This window comes from Pavona decussata, unplaced genomic scaffold, assembly GCF_977016875.1.
Source record: "Pavona decussata unplaced genomic scaffold, jaPavDecu1.1 SCAFFOLD_114, whole genome shotgun sequence".
Lineage (NCBI taxonomy): Eukaryota > Metazoa > Cnidaria > Anthozoa > Scleractinia > Agariciidae > Pavona > Pavona decussata.
Window position 1 is genome coordinate 381948 of NW_028145528.1, and position 14422 is coordinate 396369.

Here is a 14422-nt window from a genome sequence, read left to right on the forward strand (position 1 = left end):
AAACATAAATTTTATTATTTATAAAAACTGACGCGACCAAAATCGAAAACTTGTCTCACTCTTTTATTGGTCAATGGGAAAAGGAGACTTTTTATTGATTGAAAAGTGACAGATTGTCATTTGGTTGTTTTCAAGTTCCCCGTTTGCGTTCGTTGCGTCAATATTGAATTAATTTTAAATTCATGTGTCCGTCCAATGCAAATTAGCCAATGAACGCGCGACAATTTCTGCAGCTGTTGCAAAAATACTAATAAATGGCTTTTATTGCTCAGTTGCTGACTACTGAGAAAAACTTAAAAAAACAGCTGTCAAAATATGATGCAAACAACTGTGTTTTGACTCAAAAGTTTTTCCGGGCCTCGGTTGTTTTAATCCGGTCTGAAAAACGTGCGTTTCGGTAACGTGCGACACAAAAACCCTTAAATGTCGATTAGCTCGGCATTTCAAAGAAAAAGTGGTTCTCTACTTGGCTTTTGCACGTTACTATGACATATTTATGGTGACGTATGGAGGAAAAATTGTAAATAGATTCGAGAACAATAAAGCCAGTGTCAAAAATAATATTTACTTCTCACGGGATGCCTGCATGAACTTCACATTTAAATATTTGGCCACATTTTCTTCTCTCTTTTGACGAGACAATTAGTGCCGACAAAGAGCAGTTTATTAATATTCTGAATGTTATGTAAATATTATGTTCTGAACTGGCTTGTAATAGTCATAACAAATTAAGCTGGGATTGTGTTTTAATTTAATTGCTTTTTGGTCTACTTGGCAAAAGAATATAAAAATCGCCTTCTTGAAAGTCTTACTGACATTTGTTGTTGTTGTTAGGGTGAGCGTTGTATAATATCGTTAAGTTTTAAGAGATTAGTTTTTTTTATCAACAAGCCATGGCAGTAATTTGTGGTTGTGTTTTCGGGATTTTGCATTACTTCCTGTGTAGCAAAGGTAAGAGAACTAACTATTTCCGAAACTGCATGTCAGTGGTTCTAATCCTTTTAAAATAATATTAGAAATACGTGACTGGCAAAACCTCGCGAAGCTGGGGCTGGGTGGAAAACCCTCTTTACTCGTATTGTAACATCAAATGAGGAAATTAAAAGGTTTCTGAACATAGCAACTATTTTGATGAGCATGGTCTTTTCATAGTTCCACAGGCTAGTTTGCAGTTGAAAATCTATTTCTGACGCGACGAAATGTACAACGGGCGTTCAGCGCTGTCGTGTTCGATGAATTTATTTCCCACGGAAAATTATTTTACCGCGGTCACAAAAGGTGTAATTTCTTCAATGCAATCTTTCACAAAAAAGATTTCTGGAAGAAAGGGAAAAGATTCTGGAGAGATAGTTTTATATCCAGTGAATATTGATGAACATTGCAGTTTAAATTAGATCCGGCACGCAAACTTTCCCGATGTATGCAAATTTTGCTTCAGACAACGCAAGACAGTCTGACGTCATTCATACTTTGTTTTTCACTGTTGCTAGGCAATATATCGGACATCTTCAACAAAATATATATGGTCGGTTTTTCTGTGTAACCAAAGGGTAGGTTTGGCTCGTTTGGCTGGCTGTCGTGCACCATTTCAGCGCCATTTTGAATTAATTATTTTTGGGCTCTCGCCCAGACTTCTATTTAGAATGAAATACATGGTCGACGTTTTGTGACATATTGGAAGATTTTGTACTTAGAGAAACTGACGAAGCTTCGGTTTCACATAGATTAAAGGCACCAAATAAATTGCCCTTTACCTTAAAGCTGGTGAAATGCCGGCCTGACACAATTTCGGAAGGCAAACTAGCTGTTGAGTGACCGTAGCGAAACCGGAAGCCATCTTGCATGTTTCTTTTTGGCTGCTCGGAGTTGAATAGTACTTAGCTCATCACCCCCGAGCTAACCAATCAGCGTGCGCGAAAAGCAATATTCACTTGTGTGGTATTTTAAGAAAGGACTTCGGTTTTTCATGCGTCTGTCCTGTTATTTGATCATGAATTGCGACATAACATTGTCAAACAAAGAGCCAGAAGGGACAAAATAAAGTCAAAACGCGGGATAAAAATGCGAGAAACATAAATTTTATTATTTATAAAAACTGACGCGACCAAAATCGAAAACTTGTCTCACTCTTTGATTGGTCAATGGGAAAAGGAGACTTTCTATTGATTGAAAAGTGAGAGATTGTCAGTTGGTTGTTTTCAAGTTCCCCGTTTGCGTTCGTTGCGTCAATATCGAATTAATTTTAAATTCATGTGTCCGTCCAATGCAAATTAGCCAATGAGCGCGCGACAATTTCTGCAGCTGTTGCAAAAATACTATTAAATGGCTTTTATTGCTCAATTGCTGACTACTGAGAAAAACTTAAAAAATAGCTGTCAAAATATGATGCAAACAACTGTGTTTTGACTCAAAAGATTTTCCGGGCTCAGGCCGTTTTAATCCGGTCTGAAAAACGTCCGTTTCGGTAACGTGCGACACAAAAACCCTTAAATGTCGATTAGCTCGGCATTTCAAAGAAAAAGTGGTTCTCTACTTGGCTTTTGCACGTTACTATGACATATTTATGATGACGTATGGAGGAAAAATTGTAAATAGATTCGAGAACAATAAAGTCAGTGTCAAAAATAATATCTACTTCTCACGGGATGCCTGCATGAACTTCACATTTAAATATTTGGCCACATTTTCTTCTCTCTTTTGACGAGACAATTAGTGCCGACAAAGAGCAGTATATTAATATTCTGAATGTTATGTAAATATTATAATGTCGTGAACTGGCTTGTAATAGTCATAACAAATTAAGCTGGGATTGTGTTTTAATTTAATTGCTTTTTGGTCTACTTGGTAAAAGGATATAAAAATCGCCTTCTTGAAAGTCTTACTGACATTTGTTGTTGTTGTTAGGGTGAGCGTTGTATAATATCGTTAAGTTTTAAGAGATTAGTTTTTTTTATCAACAAGCCATGGCAGTAATTTGTGGTTGTGTTTTTGGGATTTTGCATTACCTCCTGTGTAGCAAAGGTAAGAGAACTAACTATTTTCTAAACTGCATGTCAGTGGTTCTAATCCTTTTAAAATAATATTAGAAATACGTGACTCGCAAAACCTCGCGAAGCTCGGTGGAAAACCCTCTTTACTCGAATTGTAGCATCAAATGAGGAGATTGAAAGGTTTCTGAACATAGCAACTATTTTGATAAGCATGGTGTTTTCGTAGTTCCACAGGCTAGTTAGCGGTTGAAAATCTGTTTCTGACGCGACAAAATGTACAACGGGCGTGCAGCGCTGTCGTGTTCGATGAATTTATTTCCCACGGAAAATTATTTTACCGCGGTCACAAAAGGTGTAATTTCTTCAATGCAATCTTTCACAAAAAAGATTTCAGGAAGAAAGGGAAAAGATTCTGGAGAGATAGTTCTGTATCCAGTGAATATTGATGAACATTGCAGTTGAAATTAGATCCGGCACGCAAACTTTCCCGATGTATGCAAATTTTGCTCCAGACAACGCAAGACAGTCTCAGGTCAGTCATACTTTGTTTTTCACTGTTGCTAGGCAACATTACGGACATCTTTAACGAAATATATATGGTCGGTTTTTCTGTGTAACCAAAGGGTAGGTTTGGCTTGTTTGGCTGGCTGTCGTGTATTATTTCAGCGCCATTTTGAATTAATTGTTTTTGGGCTCGCGCCCAGACTTGTATTTAGTTTGAAACACATGGTCGACGTTTTGTGACATATTGGAAGATTTTGGACTTAGGAAAACTGACGAAGCTTCGGTTTCACATAGATTAAAGGCACCAAATATATTGCCCTTTACCTTAAAGCTGGTGAAATGCTGGCCTGACACAATTTTGGAGGGCAAACTAGCTGTTGAGTGACCGTAGCGAAACCGGAAGCCATCTTGCATGTTTCTTTTTGGCTGCTCGGAGTTGAATAGTACTTAGCTAATCACCCCCGAGCTAACCAATCAGCGTGCGCGAAAAGCAATATTCACTTGTGTGGTATTTTAAGAAATGACTTCGGTTTTTCATGCGTCTGTCCTGTTATTTGATCATGAATTGCGACATAACATTGTCAAACAAAAAGCCAGAAGGGACAAAATAAAGTCAAAACGCGGGATAAAAATGCGAGAAACATAAATTTTATTATTTATAAAAACTGACGCGACCAAAATCGAAAACTTGTCTCACTCTTTTATTGGTCAATGGGAAAAGGAGACTTTCTTTTGATTGAAAAGTGACAGATTGTCAGTTGGTTGTTTTCAAGTTCCCCGTTTGCGTTCGTTGCGTCAATATTGAATTAATTTTAAATTCATGTGTCCGTCCAATGCAAATTAGCCAATGAGCGCGCGACAATTTCTGCAGCTGTTGCAAAAATACTAATAAATGGCTTTTATTGCTCAGTTGCTGACTACTGAGAAAAACTTAAAAAAACAGCTGTCAAAATATGATGCAAACAACTGTGTTTTGACTCAAAAGTTTTTCCGGGCCTCGGTTGTTTTAATCCGGTCTGAAAAACGTGCGTTTCGGTAACGTGCGACACAAAAACCCTTAAATGTCGATTAGCTCGGCATTTCAAAGAAAAAGTGGTTCTCTACTTGGCTTTTGCACGTTACTATGACATATTTATGGTGACGTATGGAGGAAAAATTGTAAATAGATTCGAGAACAATAAAGCCAGTGTCAAAAATAATATTTACTTCTCACGGGATGCCTGCATGAACTTCACATTTAAATATTTGGCCACATTTTCTTCTCTCTTTTGACGAGACAATTAGTGCCGACAAAGAGCAGTTTATTAATATTCTGAATGTTATGTAAATATTATGTTCTGAACTGGCTTGTAATAGTCATAACAAATTAAGCTGGGATTGTGTTTTAATTTAATTGCTTTTTGGTCTACTTGGCAAAAGAATATAAAAATCGCCTTCTTGAAAGTCTTACTGACATTTGTTGTTGTTGTTAGGGTGAGCGTTGTATAATATCGTTAAGTTTTAAGAGATTAGTTTTTTTTATCAACAAGCCATGGCAGTAATTTGTGGTTGTGTTTTCGGGATTTTGCATTACTTCCTGTGTAGCAAAGGTAAGAGAACTATCTATTTCCGAAACTGCCTGTCAGTGGTTTTAATCCTTTTAAAATAATATTAGAAATACGTGACTGGGAAAACCTCGCGAAGCTGGGGCTGGGTGGAAAACCCTCTTTACTCGTATTGTAACATCAAATGAGGAAATTAAAAGGTTTCTGAACATAGCAACTATTTTGATGAGCATGGTCTTTTCATAGTTCCACAGGCTAGTTTGCAGTTGAAAATCTATTTCTGACGCGACGAAATGTACAACGGGCGTTCAGCGCTGTCGTGTTCGATGAATTTATTTCCCACGGAAAATTATTTTACCGCGGTCACAAAAGGTGTAATTTCTTCAATGCAATCTTTCACAATAAAGATTTCTGGAAGAAAGGGAAAAGATTCTGGAGAGATAGTTTTATATCCAGTGAATATTGATGAACATTGCAGTTGAAATTAGATCCGGCACGCAAACTTTCCCGATGTATGCAAATTTTGCTTCAGACAACGCAAGACAGTCTGACGTCATTCATACTTTGTTTTTCACTGTTGCTAGGCAATATATCGGACATCTTCAACAAAATATATATGGTCGGTTTTTCTGTGTAACCAAAGGGTAGGTTTGGCTCGTTTGGCTGGCTGTCGTGCACCATTTCAGCGCCATTTTGAATTAATTATTTTTGGGCTCGCGCCCAGACTTCTATTTAGAATGAAATACATGGTCGACGTTTTGTGACATATTGGAAGATTTTGTACTTAGAGAAACTGACGAAGCTTCGGTTTCACATAGATTAAAGGCACCAAATAAATTGCCCTTTACCTTAAAGCTGGTGAAATGCTGGCCTGACACAATTTTGGAGGGCAAACTAGCTGTTGAGTGACCGTAGCGAAACCGGAAGCCATCTTGCATGTTTCTTTTTGGCTGCTCGGAGTTGAATAGTACTTAGCTAATCACCCCCGAGCTAACCAATCAGCGTGCGCGAAAAGCAATATTCACTTGTGTGGTATTTTAAGAAATGACTTCGGTTTTTCATGCGTCTGTCCTGTTATTTGATCATGAATTGCGACATAACATTGTCAAACAAAGAGCCAGAAGGGACAAAATAAAGTCAAAACGCGGGATAAAAATGCGAGAAACATAAATTTTATTATTTATAAAAACTGACGCGACCAAAATCGAAAACTTGTCTCACTCTTTTATTGGTCAATGGGAAAAGGAGACTTTCTATTGATTGAAAAGTGAGAGATTGTCAGTTGGTTGTTTTCAAGTTCCCCGTTTGCGTTCGTTGCGTCAATATCGAATTAGTTTTAAATTCATGTGTCCGTCCAATGCTAATTAGCCAATGAGCGCGCGACAATTTCTGCAGCTATTGCAAAAGTACTATTAAATGGCTTTTATTGCTCAGTTGCTGACTACTGAGAAAAACTTAAGAAAACAGCTGTCAAAATATGATGCAAACAACTGTGTTTTGACTCAAAAGTTTTTCCGGGCCTCGGTTGTTTTAATCCGGTCTGAAAAACGTGCGTTTCGGTAACGTGCGACACAAAAACCCTTAAATGTCGATTAGCTCGGCATTTCAAAGAAAAAGTGGTTCTCTACTTGGCTTTTGCACGTTACTATGACATATTTATGGTGACGTATGGAGGAAAAATTGTAAATATAGATTCGAGAACAATAAATTCAGTGTCAGTGGCTGGGTGGAAAGCCCTCTTTACTCGTATTGTAGCATCAAATGAGGAGATTAAAAGGGGCATAGGATTTTTTTTGTCGATGAGCATGTTTTTCTTTGTAGTTCCACAGGCTAGTTTGCGGTTAAAAATCCATTTCTGACGCGCCGTAATGTACAACGGGCGTGCAGTGCTGTCGTGTTGGCTGAATTTATTTCCTACGGAAAATTATTTTACCGCGGCCATTGCGGTTGAAAATCTATTTCTGACGAGACAAAATGTACAACGTGCGTGAAGCGCTGTCGTGTTCGATGAATTTATTTCCCACGGAAAATTATTTTACGGCGGTTACAAAACGTGTAATTTCTTCAATGCAATCTTTTACAAAAAAGATTTCTGGAAGAAAGGGAAAAGATTCTGGAGAGATAGTTCTGTATCCAGTGAATATTGATGAACATTGCAGTTGAAATTGGATCCGGCACGCAAACTATCCCGATGTATGCAAATTTTGCTCTAGATAACGCCAGACAGTCTGACGTCTTTCCTACTTTGTTTTTCACTGTTGCTAGGCAACAGTGCGGACACCTTCACGGAAATATATAAACATACATATATATATATAAGTAGAAATACGTGACTCGCAAAACCTCGCGAAGCTGGGGCTGGGTGGAAAGCCCTCTTTACTCGTATTGTAGCATCAAACGAGGAGATTAAAAGGCGCATAAGATTTTTTTTTTTGATGAGCATGGTGTTTTCGTAGTTCCACGGGCTAGTTTGCGGTTGAAAATCTATTTGTGACGCGACGTAATGTACAACGGGCGTTCAGCGCTGCCGTGTTCGATGAATTTATTTCCCACGGAAAATTATTTACCGCGGCCACAAAACGTGTAATTTCTTTAAAGCAATCTTTTACAAAAAAGATTTCTAAAAGAAAGGGAAAAGATTCTGGAGAGATAGTTCTGTATCCAGCGAATATTGATAAACATTGCAGTTGAAATTTGATCATGCACGCATATTTTTTTCGATGTATGCAAATTTTGCTCCAGACGACGCCAGACAGTCTGACGTCATTGTGCGGACACCTTCAAAGATATAAACATATACACATATATATATATAAATATATTTTTCGCTCGAATTCGCGCGGCTTAGCTCCGCTCGGGCCGGCTCGGCCCGACAAATTTATTAACCTCGCTTCGCGAGGAAATATATGTTCGGCTCGAATTTGCACGGCTTAGCTCTCGAGCGCGGCCTTCGGCGAGCCTTGGGCCCGACAAATTTATTAACCTCGCTTCGCGAGGAATAGTATTAGAAATACGTGACTCGCAAAACCTCGCGAAGCTGAGGCTGGGTGGAAAACCCTCTTTACTTGTATTGTAGCATCAAATGAGGAGATTAAAAGGTTTCTGAACATAGCAACTATTTTGATGAGCATGGTCTTTATGTAGTTCCACAGGCTAGTTTGCGGTTGAAAATCTATTTCTGCCGCGACGAAATGTACAACGGGCGTGCAGCGCTGTCGTGTTCGATGAATGTTTTTCCCACGGAAAATTATTTTAACGCGGTTACAAAACGTGTAATTTCTTTAATGCAATCTTTTACAAAAAAGATTTCTGGAAGAAAGAGAAAAGATTCTGGAGAGATAGTTCTGTATCCAATGAATAAATGAACATTGCAGTTGAAATTAGATCCGGCACGCAAACTTTCCCGATGTATGCAAATTTTGCTTCAGACAACGCAAGACGGTCTGACGTCTTTCCTACTTTGTTTTTCACTGTTGCTAGGCAACATTGCCGACATCTTTAATGATATATATAAATATATATATAATTCTTCTCAGAAGTTCAGGCTTTAGGAGTTATCATCGTTTATTGCGACAATATGTGTCGTATGGTTCGAAGTTATAGGAGCACACTCATCAGGCAATTTTTAAAGAGTCGTTAAAAATTGCCTGATGAAAATGTTTATCAAAACAGTAAAGATAAATTCGTTTTCCGGCCTCAATATTTAAGGCCCGGTTGAAACGTCGCATTTCACATGTGCTGAATATAACTCCTATTTTAGTCGACTAGAATAATTAAATGCGGCATTTGATTCAGACGTCGAATTTAATGGTGCCGAATTTAACTCCGTCCGCCTTCAATGTTTTTGTTTCCGTTCTACCAGTTGACGAATGCAGCTTGTTTGAAGTAATATCTTCATTGCAAACAGCGTGATGAAAAGGCGCAGGTCAAGTGATGGCCAAAATGACTCATCTTGGCCTTTACTCGACCCGCGCCTTTCATCGTTTCATTCAAGCACGTCTCACAATATGCCACAGATTTTCCCGCTTTCCACCGAGGAGTGTCCTCTTCATTTTCAAACACCGAGCACCTCATACAATAATAATTGCTGCACGTCAAACAAGTATATTTTGTTTTTAAAAAGCACGAACTGCACATTCCTTCGCCTCGCGCCATTTATTCAAAGTGCTGTTTATACTCTTCTGCGCGTGGCATTTACGGATTGTGGTTACAAAATGAATAATAATGATTTACTATAATTTATGTATTATATTCGGCACATGTGAAATGCGACGTCTGAATCAAATGTCGAACTTAAGTCGAATATTCGACTTTTTCAGTCGCAGATTCGACGTAAGTCGAATTTAATTCGAAACTGTGGAATTTAATTGATTCAAACGTCGCATTTCACATGCAGTTAATTCTCGAGTTTTATTCGGCACATGTGAAATGCGACGTTTGAACCGGGCCTAAAATATTTATGGTGAAATCCTTATAAAATAGACAGCAGGATATTATAGCTGAGTGGCCGGTGTCTGTATTGTACTGAAGGTGTTTGAGGTTTGCATGGGGCCTCGAACTCTGAAAAACTAGGTACCCGCATAATTAATTATCACCTTGTAATAGCAGATTTTGGAACGCGAATTTAATGTCATTTCAAAACCTAAAAATGTTTGTCTCTCAACAGAAAAAAAAAAATGGTTGTCTAGATTTGTTGAAAAATGTCCACCTCAGTGCAATAAAACTATCGATTAGTGCTTCTGTCCAGAGACGGAGTAGGTAGAATGGATTGAAAATTGATAAATGTTAAGCTAACGTTTTTCAAGTTCTTGCATTTTTGTTTCCAAAATGCGCTAGAACACATCGCGAGTTGAAGAATTGAGTTTCTTTCTTTTTTTTTTTTTTTGTAGCGAAATAGAGGTCTTTTCCCACCATTTTAAATAAAAGAAGTCCCCTTCAAGAAATTATGCTGTACGACGCACTGAATTTTGGTTCAAATTTAATAACTTTTAAATCAATCATTCCAGTTAGTATGTAATAATAGAACAGCCTAAAGCCCTAGATGTTATTCAAAACACTTGTACAAAGGCTTTATAAACATTAGACTTGAAGAGGCGGTACACGGCTTAACAGCCATTGACAAATTTATAATATTAGAAAAGAGAAAGACAAAAATGAAATATTAACTTTCTGTCTGAACACCTCCTTTTGGACTCCAACAGTTTGAAATCCTTAGAGCAAAAACATTCTATAAGCAAGAACAAAAAAATTTTGCAAAAGAAAAAGAAAAAGTAGGGCAATTTGATCTGCTCTCGACGTCTAATTGCTTCATTTGTGTGATGGGTCCATGAAAACAACTATTAAAATCAATTGATTTTGACGCTAGTAGTTCTTGTGTTTGCTGGTCAGGTGTCCCAGGAAACGCTTATCGTTTTGCCTTTTTTTTTTTTTGAGTAGGCGGGCAGGCATAGCTCACGACGACATTCTAGAAACCGGACTTTTCAAGCGTGTCATTGTAGAATTAGAGACAGTGTCTTGTAACAGTATTAAGGCAATAGTAGCAGTAGAGTTATAGACTGGTTGCTGTCAGCATTCGCTAGCGATTTTGCGACCTAGATATACAAAGCGGGAAAGCAAAATAACTTCCAGGAACAGACACTGGCAAATAGACTAAGCAGACTAAACAGAATTAACAAACTAGGCCATTTCCGAGTTGCCGTGTACCTCATTATGAAAGCGAGGCTAAGTGCAACAGCTTTTCATATGAAAATTAGTTTTGTTTGCATGTGAATGAAAACTAATTTTCATGATAAAAACTTTTCACTTTTTTTTTTAAACACCTCGGAAATGGCCTATTGCTGTAATGGGGATTTTACAGAAATTAAAATCTATAGCTGGTAATTTGTTATTAATATATTCACAAAATACTTGTAAAATATATTTTAAAAAAATTTTATTGATATTTCTAATTTAGTCAGTAATTTGTTAGATACAAAAAAGGTTTAAGATAAATAGCAACAGTTTTGATTTTTTTTTAAAAAACACTTTCGACAGCTCTTCTGTCACCTTCAGTTTAACATTCAAAGAGCCATTCAAAGTAAAAAGTTGAATTTATAATCAGTACATACAATTGATTAAAAAGGAAAAGTCAGCAATATGTTTGGCGGGAAAGACTCTATCTCAAAATTCAAGCGGGCTTCGTTCGTGTGTTGTATATACAAATTGTTGTGTGCCGTCTGTAATGCCTGTTACGTCGGCGAAACCACCAGGCATTTTGCCACAAGCGTTCGTGAGCACTTTATAACCACTGATAGGACTTCTCGTTTATTCAAACACTTACAAGCTTCTAAGCAATGCCATAGTTTGTGTTCGCCCAATTGTTTTAATATGATAGAACATGCTTCCACCAATTTTCAGCTTTACATAAAAGAAGTTATTCATATCCAGTGGGAACAACCTACTTTGAACCAACAATTGCACCATGTAAATTTAAAACTTTCTTTCTAGTCACACATTGTCACGTTTTCTTTAATTATAGCTACAGTTTTTTTCTTTTCTCATTAGCATTTGTATGTATTCATTATAAATTCAATTTGCGCTTTAAAATTTAAACTGAAGATGACAAAAAAACCGCCGAAACATGTTTTCAAAAAATCAAAACTGTTAACGTTTTTCTCAAACTTTTAACCTGCATGCACTTTACCGTTATCCAGACCTTTTGTTAGATATCCCTGAAATGTCTGAAATGTCTAGTGCGTTTGCATGTAAAACACTGACCAACTACGATCTTTGGACTTGCAGAAATTGTGTGGGGTTTGCATAATGTCTGTACATTTAAACAACACTATAAAATCTCTGTTAAAGGGCGTATACTAGGTACTGTAAAAAGGCTTATACAGGGCACTGTAAAAGCAATACAAAAAGGCTTATACGGGCATCGTAAAATCACTGTATGAAGGCGTGTACGATTCACTGTAAAATATCTGCAAAATGTCGTGAGCGAGGTATTGTAAAATCCCTCAGCTGTCATACTGCATTAAAAAAATATTTCATGCAACACATTTTATTTGCAAACTGATCAAAGGCATGGTCATCTCGGTATTTAGTGCCACCAAACAGCTATTTTTCTAATCGAGAAATCTTTCTTGATAGCGTTGGCTTTTCACACGACTACATCACCGACACGATGGCGCGGACAAACGACTTGGGGCATATCATATACCGGTGCATACGTCACCGCTAGGATCCCAACACTAACTTGCAATGTTCCTCTGATTGGAAAAAAGGGCAGTTTTGATAGCCCGGCTTTCAAGCTTACGAGTCAACTTTGTTTCACAAACGAACGATGGATGATCACAGTGCCACAGGGTCACTATGTGGAGATCATCATAGAAAGTATAGATCTTGGTCCACGGGCGTGCTTCCTTGATACATATATAATCATGAGAGATGGGCATTCTCCATCAAGTAACGTGCTTGGACATTACTGTGGAGGTGATACCAATCCTCGAAACATAAGTTCCAGTGGCAACAAGATGTTAGTGGAGATACATCGGAGTAGGAGATCGCTTTCAAGTGATTCTTTTAGTCAGGATAGTCCAGGATTTAAAGCTCGCTACGTTGCGAGACAATTAAGCGATGGAGGTTGGTATAATTTTGTTTTACCTTCTAATGGAATGAACAGGATGTAGTTTCATTGCTTTGTTCTTACTTGCCTGCAGCCTAATTTGTATTTTAACTGAACATCCACAAACGGTCACCTCTCTACACAGCTCAGTGTTATTTTCGTGTCGGTGGTTTCCATTCTGATGGAAATGTTGCTCTCGCCTGGAGAGTTCCATGGAATTAATACCATACCTGGATGTCCTGGGCCGGGTTTTTTGAAAGCCAATTAACGTTAATCCACGATTAAGAGTTAACCAAGGTTTTCATCTCGCTCATTAAAAGTGGTTTTTGAAAGCTTATTTTAAGCTCATGCTAAAGAAAAGTCTAAGTTAAAACTAAGGGACAAAAATTTTTGGCAGAACCTTCAATGATTCGTTACATGGTGTACAACTGAAGATTTGGCTCTTGTGCTTTGGCTGCACCGACGTTTCTGATTTTGTACTAATGTGGTATAAAATGAAATCGACAGGGAAGGTGATAGTAAAAAATTAATTGAGGACCAGGGGAAGAAGATCAAACAGATTGAAACAGTTGGTCGAAGATTTGCCGTTGCACTTTGGCAAACTGTTTTGGTTTTCTTAGATCTGAATGAAAGCAGGTTTTTGGGTAAATGAGAAACTGAAAGAGTGAGACGATTTTTCGTACATGTTCAATCAGCGGGAAAGAAGTCGTTCCACTGTTGCAACAGTTCGTCTAGGAGGACGTTCTTTTCAAATCGAACGCAGGTCAAAGTCATTTCAGTTCAGTTTGTGTGACTATTTATTTTGTTTCTCAAGGTAATTGCACGCTTTTTGAACCTGTCAAGGAAATCCTAGATTAATTTTTGGGCATAACATTTTGTTGTGCAAGGTGGCTTAACTTTAAAGGCTGCTGAAATCTCAGTACCGAAATAAAATGTGTACTTGTCCATGTAAAAGAGAGCAGTTGAGTGGTACTTTGGCTATGCTGAAAAATGTGGATGTAACTTTTACGTATGTTGGTAAAATTTTGACCTATATTTGTTTAGCAGGTTATAAAACCAATTTCAGATTTCTGTAGTCGCCAGTTATATTTTATGTTGCGTGACCTGAACTGTGAAGCGCCTCTGCCAGGACCCTATGAATCATGGCGCTATAGAATTTATCCATTCTTATTTTAAAATTATGAACTGCAGTGCTACAGGAATGAAGGCGGGAACGGTTTAAAGCTACCTTTCTTCTGTTTAATTTACACAGAAGCTCCTCAATATTCTCTGCGACAACACAGTGTAACAATAGCTGATGGATCGGAATCGACTTTGCGGTGCCCAGTTCATGGCTCCCCCGCTCCCCAGATCGTGTGGCTTAAAGATGGACAACTACTGCATAACAGCACTAGTGTCATGTACAAACTATCCGCATGGCAAGCAAAAGAAGGACCGTACTTTTGCTCGGCAAAAAACTCGTTTGGATCAACTGAGAATATAACACTTCTGGTCATCAAGCAAAGTAAGCTGGAATCCCCCCGTTTTTATACTTTATGTTTATTCGTTCTTGTTTGGGACAAATTTGGGGAAGACAATGTAGTTTCGCTCACTTGTCTGATTATGCGACTCGTAGATCAGCTGTACTTTTATAAAGACCTGTACAAAACGGATCACCTGATGATGAAATTATTTCCCAATCTAGGATTACTGGTCCTTTCAAGATGAAGCAAAACCGAAATGTTCTTGTGGAGGAATAATCTTCCTTTTGATCGTCTCAGACGAACGAATCATTAATT

The 14422-nt window shown here is 37.9% G+C and overlaps 1 protein-coding gene across 5 annotated transcripts in view; it reads left to right on the top strand.

Annotated features, from left to right (window-relative positions):
* Positions 1–14422, top strand: part of LOC146469997 (uncharacterized) — a 92604-nt gene that overhangs the window by 54340 nt on the left and 23842 nt on the right. For 2 of the 5 annotated variants that reach the window (XM_085122088.1, XM_085122091.1), the window contains exons 1-3: positions 4884–5083; positions 12170–12661; positions 13897–14148. The exons of 2 other annotated variants lie outside the window; for them this stretch is intronic. In XM_085122088.1, the coding sequence (XP_084978214.1) occupies positions 5026–5083; positions 12170–12661; positions 13897–14148 (802 nt within the window). In that variant the 5' untranslated portion in view covers positions 4884–5025. Of the gene's footprint in view, positions 1–2823; positions 3022–4883; positions 5084–12169; positions 12662–13896; positions 14149–14422 lie in introns of those variants that run through there. One more of the 5 variants, XM_085122089.1, reaches the window with a different exon arrangement.